Source organism: Myiozetetes cayanensis, unplaced genomic scaffold, assembly GCF_022539395.1.
Source record: "Myiozetetes cayanensis isolate MyiCay16 unplaced genomic scaffold, myiCay2020 scf4, whole genome shotgun sequence".
In the NCBI taxonomy this organism is placed as follows: domain Eukaryota; kingdom Metazoa; phylum Chordata; class Aves; order Passeriformes; family Tyrannidae; genus Myiozetetes; species Myiozetetes cayanensis.
The window spans coordinates 70,366,841-70,385,941 of record NW_026087631.1 but is presented as its reverse complement, the minus strand read 5'-3'; the positions used below and the strand labels follow the sequence as shown (position 1 = coordinate 70,385,941).

Sequence of the window (19,101 nt, the reverse complement as noted above, 5' to 3'; positions counted from 1 at the left end):
CAGGTTGGACGGGGCTTGGAGCAACCTGGTCTAGTGGAAGGTGTCTCTGCCCATGAAAGGGAGGGGGACTGGATGATCTTTAAGGTCCCTTCCAACCCAAAGCATCCTGAGATTCTCTGATTCTTCATAGCTGTGAACAATTTTTTGCAGGGAAGCTGATAGCTTGTGGTTGAAACACTGGGAAATGAAGTCCTCCCTATCAGAAATTCAAAGATTTGATCCAAAACCTGCAACACCTAGTACTGTTACTGCCTCAGGATCTCCAAGAGATCTGTCATGTGGCCAGAAGTCCCCTGGGTGAGCCACTTGGGTCATGGACTCTCCTCACGGAGCTGTGTCTCCACACCCTCAGTTTTCAGATATTTATGGAAGCTACTACACATGTATGTGAGGGAAGAAACAGAGGGCCAGGGAGAGAAGGGTGTTGAGTAGGACATCCACAGTCAGTGAGCCACTGAGGTTTCCCCCACCAAAGGGAAATCTTGCTACTGTGCCATTGTCTACCACAAAATCAAAATTTCAGGAGCAAACTTCCCTATCCTCCTTCCTGAGTTTCAGCTCTTCCCTTTGCCATGCATCATGCTGCTGCTCTCACTATTCTGAATCAAAAAAAGCCCATTTTTTGTGTGACTTAGTTGGAGGCCTGCTCCTGCTGCTTTTCTCCCAAAGGACCATTGGGTGAAATGACTGTTGTTGGTCAGGCCTTGGAGAATCCTGTAACCTCTGCAAACACCTCCCAGAGACTTTGGGGTTGTCAGCTGCCTTAGGTACTGGTGAATATTCAGCAGAGGTATATTTCAGTCCACAAGCTGTGATTCCTTTTGCGGTAAAAAAGAAAAGAGAGATGTTGTAAATGTTTTATAAGCAGGGAGTCAGTGGTGCCTGTGTCATCTGATGTCCTCTTTATCTTACTGTATTAACAAACAGGAAAAGGGATCCCCCATCACATTCAATCGATGACTGAGGAACAAGGCAAATCCAGCTCCTGGGGACAGGAAAACAAAAGATATCAAGTGACTGGGCGATAGTGTATCTGAGAAAATTAAAGCAGAGATAGCAGGCATTTTTAACTAAATTGCAGCTGTTGTCCATTCCTGTGATCCTGGTGTTAATGAGGTTAGTTATTTATTAATAAGTGTTTGCAAAGTTACTTCTGCAGTACAGTAAGGAAAGCTACAGGGAGATCTTGTTGTGGCCTTGCAGTATTTACAGGGGGTTTACAAGAAAGATACAGAGAGACTTTTTACCAAGTGTAGTGACACGTAGTGACATGATGAGGGGCAGTGGCTTCAAACTTTGAGGGCAGGTTTGACTGGATGTGAGGGAGAAGCTCTTGTTTGTGAGGGTGGGGAGGCCCTGGCACAGGCTGCCCAGAGAAGCTGTGGCTGCCCCAGCCCTGGCAGTGTTCAATCCAGGTTGGATGGGGCTTGGAGCAACCTGGGCTAGTGGAAGGTGTCCCTGTCCATGGCAGGGGGTGGAACAACATGGTGTTTAAGGTTCCTTCCAACCCAAACCATTCTGTGGTCTCGAGCTGCCGATAACAGAGCGTAACATACATTAAATTAGTGGAATCAGTGGATTTAAGATGCACTAGGTATCCAGACAGTGTCCAAACAGCACCGTGTCTACCCAAACCATAATTAAAGCTTTTACAGGTGCCAGATGTCTCAGGTTCAGAGGGGATGTCTGAGACCCGAAAGCAACCCTTTGCAGGAAATTCTCTCTTTCTTCTTCCACGCCTTTCTCTTCATATCTCAGATCTTGTCTATGATTGGAAGAGTGAGTCTGGCATGATTGTTTATCCTTCTGCTCAGGTCTGGGGTCACAGAATCACAAGGGAAGGGACCAAATGTCACCCTCTCGTTTCTGTGTCTCTCCTCCCAAAGCCGTGGATATCTCTGTGTTGGTAGGAAGAAAGAAAATGTTTCCTCTTCCAAACTTGTTTCTATGCCTTTAAATGGGTGTTCCCTCTGGCTGAGTTGGTAGCTGGCACCTTGGTTTCTCCAGCCCCAGACATGCATAGGCTGTGTCTGATGCTGGAAAGCTCCCACGTGTCCTGTGTCACATTAAAGTGTTGACTCAGGAGATCTCCAAGCTTCTCTCTTTGATGTAGCTCACAAAGTGGCATATCTCCTTTAAGAGGAAAAAAAAACACCTTCTTTTTTTGGGTCCTACTGATGATCAAATTCTCCTCTTTTCTTTTCACACCTCATTTTTTTCCTAACGAGTTTCAGACATGGGTATTATCTGCCCCGGGAAGCGGTGCAGTCACTGTCCCTGGAAGTGTTCAAAAAGCTGTGTGGATGTGGCACCTGGGGACACGGGTTAGTGGTGGCCTTGGCAGTGCTGGGGGAATGTTTGTACTTGATGATCTTAGAGGGCTTTTCTAGCCTAAATGATTCAGTGATTCCGTGCCACACTGCTGGTTTGTCCCTCTTGCACAGGGGGTGAAGCTGGACTTCAGTGATTTTAGCAGTGCTGATACTAATTATAAAATGAAGAAAGCTACTCAAGAAATGCATGTCTTTGTCAACACATTGCCTCAAATGGTGAAGGAAGGGGGAAACAGCCACTGTTGATTTGTAAATAGATACACAAGCTACTCACCACTTCTTTTGATGTGTGCCATCCAATTTATTGTGCTATATTTATCACATCACGTTCCTTTGCTGCGACTGCAGCAAAGGGTTACGCAGAGAAAGCATTCAGGACACACTGAGTTTATTGATAAGTTCTGTTTAATGTAATTTAGGAACAGAGTGGAGGAGGAGAACAAGTGCTGTGTGGTCACCAGCTCTCTGTGCTCTGTACAGAACTGCAGAGAGGTCTCTCGCACTTTTATCATAGATGATCGTCAGGTCCAAAATCACCTCATCTGCACCCTGCACCCACTGATCTTTCCCAGATGAGGCTTTGATTAATAAAACAGGTATTTTTTATTCCTCGTCACCACTAAAATGAACTAGGGTTTTTGGCATGAAACATCTGGTGGAGAGTTTTGTGCCAGCAGCAGTTTTATGTCTTGTGATCCGGAGGGAGACGCAAACCACACAAACCGAGACAAGGTGATGCTGAACCCTCCTTGCAGCTGTGGTGGATCTTGCCTGCTGGCCTCCCAGCGTTTTCCATACCTGCAAACAACCACATGAAGAACAAATTTTTCAAAAGTTTCAATAAACTTTAGCATTTGTTAGATGAGTGTACAAGACTGGAAGAGAGAAGGCTCCGTGTCACCTAACTGGGGCCTCCCAGCACCCGAAGGGATCTACAAGAAAGATGGAAAGGGACTATTTACAAGAGCAGGTGATGATAGGACAAAGGGGAATGGCTTCAAACTGAAAGAGAATAGGTTTAGAGTAGATATTAAGAATTCCCTGTGAGGGTGGTGAGACCCTGGCACAGGTTGCCCAGAGAAGCTGTGGCTGCCCCATCCCTGAAGTGTTCAAGGCCGGGTTGGATGGGGCTTGGAGAAACCTGATCTAGTGAAAGGTGTTCTGTCCATGGCAGGGGCTGGGAACAAGATGTTCTTTCCAACCCAGGCCATTCTGTGATTCCATGAACTATCAGCTTGTGTGGCAGAACAAGCCGATACTAAATTAGTTGTGATTCTAAAGTGTTGAGTAGTTTCAGGAGAACTTGTTAATGTTTTTATGTAGGCATCAAAAATCTTTGTGCCTGGCTGTTAGACAACCCTCACTACACAGCTGTGCAGTCCCACCTGGAGGTGTCATACCGAAACAAGGACTCACAAACTGGAAATCGGTGATTAAATGCTGAGGATGGGGCTTTGCAAGGAATCCCAGCAGCTCTTCATAGTCCCTGAACAGCTATCGACCTGCAGCAGGGCTGCCACTAGTCACTGGTATGGAAAATCAGTATCATAAAGCCATGAGTGCAGCTAAAGATTCTGGAGCAAGCTCTTGCTGGTATCTGAAGGTTTAGGCCCCTGCAAATGCCAGTTTTTGTCTGCAGGTGTGTGTTTAGCAAGTGCGGGCACAAGGCTGGGGGGAGTGAACTCTTTTGTACGCCCACCTCTCCCTCTGCCCAGGCAGGACCCTGCAGCCCCAAGCACATGCAGAATTCATTCTTGTTAGGCACACATGATCCATCTGGGATGGCTCAGTCCAGCTGGCAGCACCAAAAACAGCACTGAGGAACAGCTGTAGGCGCCAGGCTGCCAAAGGCATGGCACAGCTGATGCCTGTTAAACCCCTACCCCAGAGCAGGAGCTGCAGTTTTCCAGCGTTGCTGCTCTCCTCACACCCAAAATACTCAAATCTGAATGGCACGGCAAGTTCAGTTTTATAAGCTCGGTTTTATACCCTTAACTGCCTGTGGCTACCTTTTAGATTGAATGTTTGGGTTTGGTCTCGAACAGAAAATAATCTGAGAGTACCTGAAGAGAAACTTAACTAGATTTCTCTGAGAAGCAGATGTGAAATGCAGATCAATATATTCAATTCTAGACATGCTCCCCCCACAACCCATCTATCCCATCAGCCTGCATTAAATTATCTGTAGCACCTAAGGTGTCCTCTCTGAGGAAAAGTGACCTTTAGAGGATGCAGGACTAGAATTTAGTCATGGTGGAATAATTAAAAAGATTAGGGGATTTTTTTTTCTTTCCATTTTCCTTTTAATTTTTCCCTTCTTCCTTTTCCTTCCTCCTTTTTCCCTTTTCCCTTTCCTTCCTCAAGAAACTAATTGAGATTCCTGTGTCTATAGAACATCCAAGCTTTGTCTGGGTAGTTTTTCATTCTCTGGTTGCAGAAAGAGAGCTGAGGAGCTGCCTTTGCTCACAGGTACAGCAATTCCCTCCACTGGTGCATCAAATTCCCAGTTTCAGGACTGCATTGATATTTTAAGGATCATTAGTTTTGTTCCCATTTATACTTTGTTAAATATACATCTTCCAGGCCCTCTGTGAAGCTGTTTATCATCCTGTCTCTGGGAATTTAGACTAATATCTGAATACTGTTCCATTAAAATGGCAGCATTGCCCCAATCTGGACGGAAAGTGTGGGCAGAAAATAGTGCTGAGCTGTAAGTGACTGAGCACAGGAAGGGGACCAGGGCAAACCAGTATTTTATTCCTGCCTATGTCAATCCCACAGCCTCAGGTGAGGTGGATTATTCATCTGAATAGGAAAGCAGAGACTCGTCGTGGGTTTGGGGTCAAGAACCTCTGACTGGGATGTGGTGATTTACCGGGGTTTTGTTTCTCTTTCAGCTGTCCAGGCCAAGCAGACAGGGTATGACTTCCAGATTCACAGTGTATTTTTGTCTGGTTAAGGCCTCTTCTTGGCTGACTATTGCTGCTCCAAGAAATATTTATTTATTCTCAATGCCTTTTGGGTGCCGATAGTACCCCAGGCATTGTCAGAGGAGTTTTTCTTCCTTGCTGGACACCGCTGTGCAAGACGATGACACAGAGTGGAAACACTTAAAGAAAGATTGAAAATAATAACTGTGCCTTTTGTTGATGGATTTACACGTACTCCAAGACACACTGGACACATATCACAAAGTACTTGTGCATTGTTGCTGTAATTGAACGTGGTTATTGGAAAATAGGTCTTTTTGGCACTTCACCCTCTGATGTTAAGACCTGCTGTAGTTTTCAGCATCAGTTTGGTGCACTCCACTTTTCATCTGTATCATAGTAGTGTCTCATTCAGACTTCCTCTGTGAAATATAAGTGCTAATTAGGGCATATTTGTAAAGAAGGAAGAGGTGTGAGACAGGAAAGCCATAGGTTGTATCAATTAATTTTATTTATTCACTATTTTTAAGGTGCTGTTTGGATAGTACAACTATATATATATATATATAACTGTATATCTCAAATGCTTAAACTGGGGAGTTATGATTACTTCATAGAATCATAGAATCTTAGAATGGTTTGGGTTAGAAGGGACCTTAAAGATCACTTATTTCCAGCACCCTGCCAGGGGCAGGGTCACCTTCCACCAAACCAGGTTACTCCAAACCCCATCCAACCTAATTCATAATGACATCTAACAATGCACATGTAAATACAAGCAGCACACATAACTTACATTTATAACAAGCTTCTGACAGGCACCAGTCCCTGCTCATGCCAAGCATCAACCTGAAACACAGCTGAAAATCAGCTCCCGGGAGCGAAATTTGCTCGTTCCCCATTGGAGAGCTGCCAAGGGCACAGTGTCACCCCCCCCCCCAGCTTACAGCCTGTCATGGGGTGGCTGTCCCTGCTCACAGTGTCACCCAGTCCTCACCTGCTGGTGGCTTTGCCAGCTGTTCACTCCTGGACACGTTCCCGCTGGATTCGCCGCCTCGGGCCGAGCAGTTTTGAAACGTGTTATTGTCGGCGTGTTCTTCCCTGTGAAAACAACTCAGCCCTTCCCCAGAAACAAACTGTGAGAAATGTTCTTGCCTTGCTTGTGTCAGGGAACATCCAGGATCCAACGCCTGCAATGCTTCCCAGGCCAAGGATGCTGGGTGTGTATATGCAAAAAAAAAAAAAAAAAAAAAAAAAAAGAATATTTGGTGCAATTGCTCTTCCTCCTGCCTGGGTGTTGGGGGTCGGGGCTGGCAGCAAGGAAAGCATCTCTCCTTGGTCTTGGTTCTTGTGATGCTTAGATGACTAGAAGAAAGTGGGGATTCTTGTAAGAGTCTGGTGACCTAGAATCACAGAATCAGAGAACAGTTTGGGTTGGAAGGGACCTTTAAGGTCATCTTGTTCCACCCCCTGCCAAGGGCAGGGACACCTTCCACTATCCCAGGTTGCTCCAAGCCCTGTCCAACCTGGCCTTGGACACTTCCAGGGATGGAGTAGCCACAGCTTCTCTGGGCAACCTGTGCCAGGGCCTCACCTACCTCACAACTACTAATTTCATCCCAATATCCCATCTAAGCCTGCCCACTGTCAGTAGGAAGCCATTCCCCTTTGTCCTGACACTCCAGACCCTTGCCCAAAGTCACTGCTGAGCTTTTTCATAGGCACTCTTCAGGTACCAGAAGGCTGTAATTAGGTCACCCCAGAGCCTTCTCTTCTCCAGGCTGAACTATCCCAATTCTCTCAACCTTTCCTCATAGGAGACCTGTTCCATCCCTCTAATCATAGCCATGATGGACAGCAGGGAATTGCTTCCAGTTGCATTCTGCAGATGTGTTGCTCTACCACAGACTTTGTTCGGTGCTGCAGATAAAATCAATTCCATATTTTACCCTGGCTGTGTTATACACTTCCCATTGGACAGCAGTGCCTAATGTTCTTGTCAATAGTTGTGATTCAGAGACATGCCATGTCCTGGCAGGCCCTTCTTGCCTCTGAAAGATGATGAAAGAAATGGAACAGGTTTCTACTGCTAATGTTTCTCTCCCCTGAGGCACAGTGTTTTCCTCCAACACAATTTAAACTTGAATAACAAAGATGTCGATTTTATTTTAAGCTAATTCTACTTTGCTGTTCTAGCAAAGAACTGAGATGGCTTTTCCTGGTGGTGCTCAGGCAAAAGCACTTTTAAGTGATAGCTGGAGCACCAGATGAATCAAGTTTGGCTTCCTATACTGCACAAGAATGAAATGTTGATTTTGCAATAGCTGATGAAGTAAAACAAACTCCAAACCACAACCACTCTGCCTGTGGTAATGGGCAGGACAGTGCTCAGCTTTGGATTTATATTTTAAGACCTAAATGATGTTTCACAGCTCAAAATAATGAAATTTGTTTTTATTAGCGGTAAGTTTGCAGGAAACTTCCCTAATTCATGTCTGTGACATGCCTCGAAATGCAAGATAGTATTAATTCTGCAATTCTTTGTATAGTAATGAATAGCAAGACGTGTAACAGTGCGCAACCGGTCTAAATACTTGTGGAAAAAAAAATCCTTCTCTTTTCCTTTGAATAATTAATTTGGCATCCATGCCAGACTCAAAAGCTGCTTTCCATACAGCATATAAAGAGCAAGCAATCTCTCTTAATGTGGGAGGCCCAAATCTGCTCACAGTTTTGCCGGTACGAATCCAAAGCCATTGTGCTCAAGTCAATGGAGTTAGCCAGGATTTGCCCCGGGGTGAAATGAGAAGAGAATTTGACTCATTTTTCGTATGACAAGAGATTATTGCCCAAACTGTGGCTTGCTAAAAACAAACAGACTCTGGTTTCAGAGGCCCACCTTCATGGTGGGCAAAGGGTGGTCCTGATTTAATTTTACCCATAATAAGTATTTAACTGGTGTGTTCACATGTGTAGAGCATCTTTTTGGCAAACATAGCCCGTAACAGTCAGCACAGACCCTTAAAAGCTTCCAAGTATTTTGCATAAATGTCAAGGTGCTCTTCAGGCGCTCCAAGACAAACACACTCTGAAGTGCTTCAGTAGGAGCCAGAGTGATTGGTGCTTTGCATGAGTCAACATGAAGTGAATATTGAGAATAATCAGTGAATTCCCAACTGGAAGTGCAGTGAAGTGCAAACAGCCATTACTGCTGCTGAAGCAAATGCATCCCACTACATAGATGTCTCTGAAGGTAGCTCTGAGAGCCATGGCTTCAAAGCAGTTGGCTTTGATTTGGATTTATATTCAAGATGAATCACAGGATGGGTGAGGCTGGAAGGGACCACAGTGGGTCATCTGGTCCTACCTCCTTCCTCAAGCAGGGCCATCCAAGAGCACATGGCACAGGATTGTGTCCAGATGTTTCTGGAATATCTGCAGTGAGGAGACTCCACACCCTCACTTGGAAGCCTGTTAAGTGCTCAGTCACCGCACAGAAGTTCTTCCTCATGTTCATGTGGAACTTCCTGGGCATCAGTTTCTTCCTGTTGCCTCTTGTCCCATTGTTCAGCACTACCAAGAAGAGCCTGGTCCATCCTCTGACACTCTCCCTTCAGAAACCCGTGTTTTCTGCTTTCCCTCTTCCTTACCAAACTCTTCCATGACTCCTTGCTAGCTTTTCTGTCTTATTCTATCTGCTTAATCATTCTTGTGGCATAACCCTCATTTTTTTTTTTTTTTCTGCCAAGGCCCACTCTTTCTAGACAGCAGTTAGGCACCATCATGAGGTCCAGCTCAGTTTTCCATATGAGGAGTGTGAGAATGGGACTTACAGTCACTGCCATAATAGGTTCTGACCCACTCCGTGTTGCTGAAGTCAAGAAAACCTGAATTTATCAACCAAAGGACTCTTCCACCCTGGAGATATTCCTTCCTTATGCAGCTAAGGGAATTTTGCCTGCTCTTGGCTAATGGGTCTCAGTCTCCACTTGTCAGTCTCTACAGCTTTACAATAATTTTGGCAGTCATTTTGAAGTGTTTCTCCATTGAATGGATGAATTTATAGTATCAGCTCTTTCTGCAAGGCAGGGAAATGGATGTAAGTCCTTCCAGAGATGCTGCAATGTAACTCGACACTGATTTTATGCTGTCTGTATCTTGCACTTGAAATGACCAGTTTTGAATGGTTATTTTCAGCAGAGAAACTAGTGTCTATAATTTCCTTTACTGAGCTTGTATGTGCCTGAGAAAAGCAGTAATAGAATTGCAGTGCATAGTAAATCAGCCCTGTTTAACTTGCTGAAACTTTCACTGGTTTCTGCAGTCTTCGTGCTGGATAGCTGAACAGTGCAGTCAGATGGGGATTCAATATCTACCAGAGGAGATAAGTGAACTAAATTCCACTTGATAGAGATAATATTTGGAACAAAAGGGCCTGTATCAGTAACTGTATTAAAGCTTTGTATTGACTCTTCCTGGTCCTTTGGGAGGAAGGCAAGATTTAGAGACGGGGCTGGAAGTCAAGTGTTCCCATTTTAACACTTTAGATTACTGTAACCTGGCCATGTTCTGAGCACTCAGAATAGACTTACCTTGGCCTTGGGGTGGGGTTATTTGCCATTTAAAAACACTTAAATGTAGTTGTATTCCTGTGAGCAATGGCCCATGCAGGAAATGATATTCAGGCTGGGATTCAGTATTCTCTCTTTTGTTTGCTGGCCACTTTTTGGGGCTTTTCTACCAATGGTATGTTATAAACTCAGCCAACACTACTAGGAAAAGCGTTAAGGAGTAGCAGAGATCATAGAATGATTTGGGTTGGAAGGGATTTCTAAGACCATCTAATTCCAACTCTCTGTCTTGGGCAGGGATAAGCTGGAGCCGGGAGCCTGGAGCCAGGTTGCTCCAAGCCCCATGGCAGGAGCATCTTAGTTTGGCTTAACGAGCTGACCCCACAGCAGCTTGGGTGAAGACCCTTGGGGCATCCTGTCCATGTCTGAAGGGAGGTGGATGACTAGAGACCAGTATCTCATATGGAGAAACCATGGTAGTGTCACGGTTTGCAGTTTGTGTTCGACCAAGAAGGAAATAGGGGCACTGTGGGTGCAAAGCTGTCCATCCACGGAGGGGCTGAGATCTCTGCCAAAGTACCTCTCACTGTGTAAGAACGGCAGGAACACAGGGAGTTGGTTTTTACATCGTGGGAGACAAAAGGTATTTGCAAAGCTCTGAAGCAAGTTCATGTTTCAACACCTGCAGACTAAGATGGGAAAACCACGAACTCCTGAGGCGTGCAGCTGATAGAACTCTGCAGTGTCTGCTCAGGACTGCAGTCTCAGCTGGCTGTGTGGAGAAGATGTCAATGGGACTGACCCATCCCTCCCATACTCCACTTTGAGAGCAGATCTTTCTGAGGAGACAAGAGCCTCCCTGCTATAACCCTCAATGACGTCAAACATCTAAAAGCAAAGCCACTACATACAGAGGAACATCCTCATGGGGTGGTTAAGAAATGTCACTAATCTACAGTTCTTGTTGGTTTACATCATGGATGCTGTTCCCAGCAAAGGGGCTTGGGGTACAAAATGCTGACCCTCATCCCGGCACTGTATCCTCTTCTGCCTGCTGGGTCCTCAAGCTGCAGAGATACTCCCAGCAAATATGACACCCATCAGCTGTCAGGGGCTGAACAAAAATAAAAGAAAGTTAAAAAAAAGGGAAACTATCCCAAATCCAGACCACTGAACATTCATGCCTTTGAAGGAAGTGGTTAAATAAGCTGCATTTGTTTCCAGGTGCCTTTTCCAGAAAGAGGTAACCCCGATATTAGTATTCGAGTTTTATTTTCTTCCTGCAGAGGAAATTATGGGCCCTGCATCCATGACATCACTGGGAAGCTGTAACATCATTTGTTTGCACAGCTGGCAAACCAGCTGTAGTGCTGGAGAAGGGGTGTCAGGGCCTTTTCCCCCACCTGCATGGGTGCAATGTGACACTTGTCAAATGCAGTGATGTGCTGGTGTCACCAACCCAGACCCCCCTCTTCCTCCCTCATTGCAAAGTTAATTAAAATGGTGCTAACTGCAGCATACGCTTGGTAATGACAGGTGCTAATGGAGCAGGGCTCAGCACATCTGCCCTGGTAAACTCTGCTTATCCGTGTGCTGCCTGCTCACTGTGTTGCCTGGAGGCTGAATCTGGGGTTGTGAACCTAAACTGCAGAGTTGTGTGTACTCATGGGTTGTGTTTTTTCCAAACTGTGAGACTCCCACTGCAGAAATCAGATGAGGGGCTTGATTTTTATGGGGCGGGGTGAGGGGGGGATGGAACTGTGGTTTCTTGATGGCTTCATCTTAGACAATTTTCTTGTATCCCCTCACCTCACTTGTTTGGAGTTGAAAAGTGGAAGTAGATCAATCTGACTTGTAACTTTTGTAATGAAATCAAAGTTAAATGTATAGGTGAGGTGATGTCAAGACCTGTAGAGGTGCAGCAGACCAATTTAGGAACGGGTTTCTCTTGATAGGCAGACATAACATAACAGACTCTGCTTGCATATTTAACGTGCAAATCCTAACATTTCTCTAGCACCAAAAAAAACCACAACTCCCTAGAAAATCTGCCCGAACTTTTGAGAGGTTTCTGAGAACTTACAGAGTGTTGTGTTGGCTGTTTTTTCTGCCTTTTCACAGGAAAAATGCTTTCAGCCACATGCCTGCCTGCCAGCATGAAGCTGAGCACAACTTGACCTCAGCCCTGAAAACAGAAACAGGGTCAAATTTTGCTGAGCCTCTGTGGGGAAAGGAGGAGGATGCCTTAAAGGTTCTTTTCCCTAATAAAAGCTTAGAATTATTGAATCATTAGTGTTGCAGAAAGACCTCCAAGGTCATCTGATCATATCAACCTGTCAACAAGACCAGAGCACTGAGTGCCACGTCCAGCTGTTGAATCTTGCAGAGGGATGCTGGGCACACTTTATGTGGGCAGAGAGGGACTGAGTTAGGACAGATTTTGCTGCATGTTTTGCTGCAGACATTGAATTTTGCTCAGCTGTAGCTGCCAGTCTGGCAGTGCCTGTAGGATGCTCTGACAGTGATGTACTTCCCTGATAAGGATAATTCGTAATGCTCTTTGAGATGAACAGACATAAAAAAAAGACTGCTATAAGTGCAGCTATATTATAATGTGAGCTCCCTGTTTCCAAAGTAGAGTCAATACAGCTGAAAACCACGGAGTGAAGGGTGCTGACTCACCGGGGCAGGGCGGATTACAAATCTCCCTCCTGTTAATGGCTAATGCAAACACATTGTCTGTCTCTCCCTGCTATGCCAAACATCTCCCATTGGCATGTGGGAATGCTAACAGGAGGAAGGTGAAATGAAAACACTGTTCATACATATTACTCATGTGCAAGCTGTGGATTTCTTTTTTTTTTTTTTTTTTAAAACAAGTCTCCTCTTCCTGTAAATGAAATGTGCCAAGCCAAGGGATTCTCAAAATGTTGCCGAGCCCACATCACAACTTACTGTATTTATTACAATAATGCCCCCCTTTCTGTCCTATTTACATTCATGGAAAGGTGAGGTTAGCAAAATATTGCCTTTCCTCCCCCCCACCCCCCAATGCAATAGAGCTGCTGGAAATGAGGAATACTTTTCAATCAGTTTTATGTGAGTGCCCTGGATTTTGCCCTATCTCCATGTTTTTTGGTTGAAACAGTGATTAAATTTCTTCTTGGTGCTGTTTCAAGGGAAGAGTTGTTAGTGGGAAAAACCATTTGGTGCTTAGAGCAGAGTTCCAATACATTTTTTGTCTCATTTGAATATATATATATATATAGAATACATATGTGAATAGAATAGATACTTGATGTAGTAAGGGAAAGATGGATGCTAACAAAATACATTAACAGTTCTAATGCACCCATGAAGGACATTTTTACAGCATTAGTTCTGAGAAATCACACACCTAGCAGTCAGGCTGTGCAGGATGAAATGAAAGTTTAGCTGTCCTCCATTTAATGGGTCTGAGGCTGAAATATTGTTATTAGGTAATGGCCCTCATGTTGTGTGAAGCCAAAAAGGGCCACGAGGATGCTGTTTTGGCCACAGGCAAAGTGTTACAGTTTCTTCCAGTTTCTTCTGTATTGAGCCAACCAAGACATGTCCTTCACAAAGGTAACCTGCTTTCAAGCCTCAAGTCTTGTTCTAACTTCACTTATCATCCTGTCTAAGAGATATGTGTCTGACTGTAATTTGAATCTGTCTAATGCTACCTTCTGGCCACTGGATCTTGTCATGCTACTTGAGTAAAAGGCTCTTTTAAAGTCGTGTGTCTCTGAAGAAGATATATTTGTGTGTAAATAAAGTCGTCACTCAATCTACTACTTGGAAAGATAAATAGATAGAGAGCTTTTAGACTTTAATTTAAGTGTTTTCCTGCCTACTGTCCAGGGAACTTTAGGGTGGATCTCAGGAAAAGGTTCTTCCCCCAGAGGGTGGTCGGGCACTGATCAGGCTCCCCAGAGCAGTGGGCACAGCAGCAAGGCTACCAGAGCCCAAGAAGTCTTTGGACAATGCTCTCAGGCAATGGGTGGGGTTTGGGGGTTGCCCTGTTTACCCTGCACAGGAGGAGGAGGAGTTGGACTCAACAGTCCTTGTGGGTCCCTTGCAACTCAGAACATTCCATGATTCTCCTCACGATTTACCATTTTGCCTTCGGTAAAGTCTCCAGGACAACTGAAGTGCAAAAAAAATTTCTGGCTGTAGTGATGTCTCAGCTTTGATACAAATATCTTACCCGAGCAAACAGCAAAGTGTGCACTGCATTGACATGTGCATTAATGAAAAGTGGCTCAACAGCTTTAAGACTTCACATAAATTCAGCTGTTATATGTAACACATGCACATGCATTATGGTAGGGGAGGCAACGTGTTCACGGAGAAGTGTTTTATTTGCAGCAAAAATCTGTCCTAATCCAATCCCTCTCTGCCCATATAAAGCATCTCCACCAGTTTTGGTTCGATGTGTTGATTTTCAGCAGTTGGGTTGACCATGCCCTGTCCAAGAAGTGGGCTTGTTTGGGTGGTGGGTGCACAGATCCATCTCGGGGGTCTGTCTTCCAGCTCAGGTTTGGGGATGCTTGGACCTATAACATATAGGGTGAGGGTTTTCTTCTCTTGTCTTGACCTTTCTTTTCTCCTTCCACAGTTTACGAGGTGGTGACAGTGACAGGAGATGTCCGGGGAGCGGGAACAGACGCCAACGTCTTTGTTACTCTCTTTGGAGAACACGGGATTACTCCCAAGACCCACCTTACAAGCAAGTGAGTATCTAGAAGGAAATCTTATCTTTGAGGCCTGTTCTTCAGGGACTATTACTGCATTTTGATGTAGCGTAATATCATGCTGATGGATGCAGAGGGAATGAATCTAAAAGGTATTTTGAGATCACCAGGGAAATCTGAATTTTTGCCATTGCATATTTCTTACCCAACCCCTTGCAAACCTGCATTCCCTTCTGTAGGTGGAAATTCATATTATGTAAGGCTCACACTTGCAAGGTGTGGGGATATTTGCTTCTCTTAAAGCTTATTTTAGGACCTCCCAGTTTAGGAGCTGAGAATATTCATTGCTTGTTGGAGTGGGCATGGTGGGCTACATTCCCATGCCTAAATCCCACTGAGGTCTCCATGCTAGTCAGGTACAGACATAAATGTCCTTGAATGATTCTGAAGAGTAACTCAGTGAGTTTGAAGTAATGTTGATAGGTAACCACCCACACCCAGCCACAGGAAATCTGAGGCAAGCAGAAATGGAAGAATTTAAACTGACTCCTAATTTAGACTGCTTCCATCCTATCTGCTGTGTGCCTTGCTGCCCACTGTTGTGGTTGAACATCACTGTGATGGCCCTGTTCTATTTTCCTCCAGCTGATACCAAAGCCATCCTGTGGATACAACTTCCCACTCCTTAACACCATGCTGAACTTAGTGGAAGCCATATTTTATACTTTAAGAATCTATTAAGAGATTTTTTTTTTTTTTTTAAATTTAAGAAGTGAGCATCAGGGCCAGCAGGTGCTCATTTCCCATAAAAGCAAGATGACTTTTAATAAAGTCCCAGCTCTGCATGCACTAATTTCTCCTCAGCCAGGCAACTGCACTAAGATAAAGCAGAAATCCCCTCTCCACAGGGTGTAAGAGAGGCTGTGTGTCTCAGTTTTTTTCAGTGTTCTTATTGTTTTGGTTTTCTTGAAAATGTGTTTCAAAGTTATTAATCCTGTGCTAATTGTCACACGGTAACTTCACATTTTCTCCATTTCTACAGCACCGACAAGAGGTACCTGCAGCTATTTTAAATTTTACCCTCAAAAGAGCTTCTCTTCCCAGTGAAACAACTCAAACATGAGAGTCTGTAAAGAAAATGATATGGGAATGGTAAAGAAAATACATGAAATTTCAGCCCTGTTTGCCATATTTGAAATTCAGAAATCAGAGCTAGGCCAAGGAGTTCTATCATCCAGAATCCCTTGAAACATCAGGGAGAGCTTCCTGATTGTATATTATTTATCTGTACAAAATGCTTCGTCTCTGTTCCGTGATTTTCATCCAAACCTCCCAATGAACTTACAAAATAAAGTTCTGTTTTCCTTGATTTAACAGAGAAGGAAACCAAGGCAAGGGGGTAAAAGACGATGTGGAACCACAGCAGGTCAGTGACAGAGCTGAGAGCAGCAGCAGCAGGAGCTCTGCTGAGGAAAGAGATTCTAGAACCCAAACCTGCCTCGTAGCATTTGGCAAAGCCATCAAAGCAACAGCTGCTTTCCAGGGAGTTTTCTTGTGGTCAGCATTTACATAAATAGCCTTTTCACTGGGAAAGTGGTCATCTGCTCATGGCTATGGAAAGAATCCAAATATTAACTTAAAAAAATTATATATATATATATACACACACACACACACACTAAATGCCCTTTAGAGAAGAAGTCAAGACATCTCCATAACAGATTTCTCAATCAGCTGTGGCCTTAAACAATCTACTGATTGTACAGGCACTTTGTTTAATGCCTGGTCTTTCCTCCTGCTCTCACCATTTTCACTTCGTGACAGAAAAAAAAAAAGAAAGGACACGCAGGGATTATTTGAGGTTGCAGCAGCAGCACTCTGAGCTTGTTCAGACCTGGGTTAGCATTTTGGTCTTGGTCCCTGTTGCTGCAGAGAGCAGATGGCTGAGGTGTTGGTAAGCAAGGATGAAAGGCAAGGGAAGGCAACCTTCTGCAGCTCAGGGCTCCTAAAAGTGGTCCCACAGGGGGTGACCGCTAGAACTGCAACTACAGCTTTCCACAGGGGGTTTCCCAAACATCAGCAAAATTTCTGTGTCTCTAAGCAAAGTCTGGCAGTTTACAGTGCTTCATTGAGGAACAGTGAGAAAAAAAGGTAGAAGTGTCTGCAGACAAGCTTATTTGAAAGTCTTGTCTCATAAGTATGAAGCAAACCATGAAGTAGTCAGTTTGACCCCCAAAACTTGTTGTGCAGATTTGTTAATATGGCAAAAGGATGGAATCTCATGCATCTTTCAACTAAATGTTTACACGAGTTCACCTATGACTGCAAATGCATGACATTTTATGGGAGCTTACATTTCCTCATGTATGACAGGCGGCTAAAATATCATGCATTGCCTAAAGATGGTACTACCATTTCAGCTTCTGGTTAGAATAGGTTTCTCTTACTTCTTTCGTGACTGTGTGCTGGTAGTGAAATCCATGACATTTCAGGTCTTTGTGTCGTGCGCGGTAAAAGGGAAGACGTGGCAAACTGATGAATTATCAAGTGTTTCTAACACTGGCCAGCAATAAGGTAACCGTGAGAGGCACATATCTTTGTCCTGACTTGTCAGGAGGAACACGAGGTCTGGAAGCGGCAGCGCCCAAAATACGCTCGCCTAAAGGGGGCCTACAAGAAAGGACACGGAGTGAGAGGACAAGGGGGAATTGGCTTTTAATTTACAGAGAGCAGGGTTAGGTTGGGTATTAGGTAGAAATTCTTGGCTATGAAGATGGTGAGGCACTGGCAAAGGTTGCCCAGAGAAGTTGTGGCTGCCCCATTCCTGGAAGGGTTGGACGGGGCCTGGAGCAACCTGGGCTAGTGGAAGGTGTCCCTGCCCATGTCAGAGGGGTGGAACTCAATGAGCTTTAAGGTCCCTTCCAACACAAACCATTCTGTCATTCTGTGATTTACTTAGGCAAGGAGGTCCAGTCAGGTAGTTTTTAGGGCCTGGGAGGGACTAGATTGACTCCTCCTTTGCAGTCACTGTCTGTCATTTCGGGGGGACAGTAACACTGGTGATGGAGGTTGTGGATGGGTGCTGGCAAAGTGCTGCTTGGGCCCAGCAGCTCTTGGCGAAATCCCTCTTCAAACCCAGCTCACACAATTCTCCAGTTCCCCACCTGCCATCCTGCACCAGCCACAGCTCAGCCAGAAGGTAAAAGCACCACCACAAATGAATTTCTTTCCACTGGCTCCATCATGGGTGAACACCAAGGCATTCCTGGGTGGCATTTTGGCAGTTTCCAACACCTTTTCAATAGGCACGAATTGATTCTCTGGGGTCTAACACTGACCAAAGAGTGTTGATCCTCCACAGTATTTTATTTCTCCATCATGCTCATGTGCTTTCCAACAGGCTAAGGCCAAGGAACAAATGCAAAATTCAGCTGGGAGTGCCACCACCAGCTCATTCACAGCATTTAGTCCAAATCTATATATTTCTTGCTAGTGTAGATGAAGCCACTTTTCAATGTCAGGCTTACCTGGTCCAGGTTTTGACAACCGCAATTAATATTCATGGTGAGATTTTTCCTTTGAGAAAGAGAGAAAAAAAAAACAACAACAAAAACCCCAAAACAAACAAACAAACAAACAAAAACAAAAAACCCCACAAAAACAAAAAACAAAACACACACACAAAAAAACCCCAAGATTTAGCAGCTATGGCAATCTGGAAGAAAGATGAGATAACTGGTGACAGCTGACTTCTTACTGAATTTGAGGACTATACAATGGAATTTTATTTTTTTTTTTAAAATTTCAGATGCTGAATAGTTTTAATTGGCAGTCTCTTCTACCTGGTCTTGGTTGGCTATACAGAACTTTTTCTGTTCCTAATGCCAGCAAATATGTATGACTTACAGACTATGTACATGGTGATCTTTAGAGGATGGTAAGCTTTGTCGCTCTGATACAGTTTAAGCCAACCCCAGTTGCAGAAGGTCTGATTTTGTTGTTTAACTGCTCTGGGATAAATAAATAAATAGAGGAAGGAAAGCAGGCTTATTACTCTGAGTAGTTAATATAATAAGTTAGGAAGGGCTAGATAAGTTGGTACAGAAGGTTCTGTTCAGGTTAGGAAGCAAATGAACCCCAAGTGTGTGGGGGGCAGGGATTCCCACCTTTCTGCCTGAGTGCTGCTTCAGAGATGAGCTGCAATGCTTTTCCTTTAATGCCACGGGATGTTTCCCATCTTAAAGCTGTTTATGTACCTAACTGTGCTCTGATTTACACCCGTACAAATCTGCAGCACTCACAGTGCGCTCTGAAGACTTAATGATCTGGGACAGCGTTAAGTGACGGCACATTCCCTTCTGAAAAAGAAATTGAGTGAGATTTTTTTTTTTCCTCCCTCTGTTGCTCAGGCTTATTACCTAGCCTGTGTATAGCATTTCAGGAACAAAATACCTGAGACGGGGCTTAGACAGCAGCCTTGAACAACCCAAATAACAAAAGCCTGTAGAATTGGCCTATGTATAAATTATAATCCATCTGCACCTACGCAAGT

General features: G+C 44.4%; 1 protein-coding gene across 1 annotated transcript in view; it reads left to right on the top strand.

The window, feature by feature from the left end:
* The window catches only part of LOXHD1 (lipoxygenase homology PLAT domains 1), a 150,161-nt gene that overhangs the window by 1,562 nt on the left and 129,498 nt on the right, over positions 1-19,101 (top strand). The window contains exon 2 of the mRNA XM_050329855.1: positions 14,474-14,588. Coding sequence (XP_050185812.1) covers positions 14,474-14,588 — 115 coding nt within the window. The remainder of the gene's footprint in view (positions 1-14,473; positions 14,589-19,101) is intronic.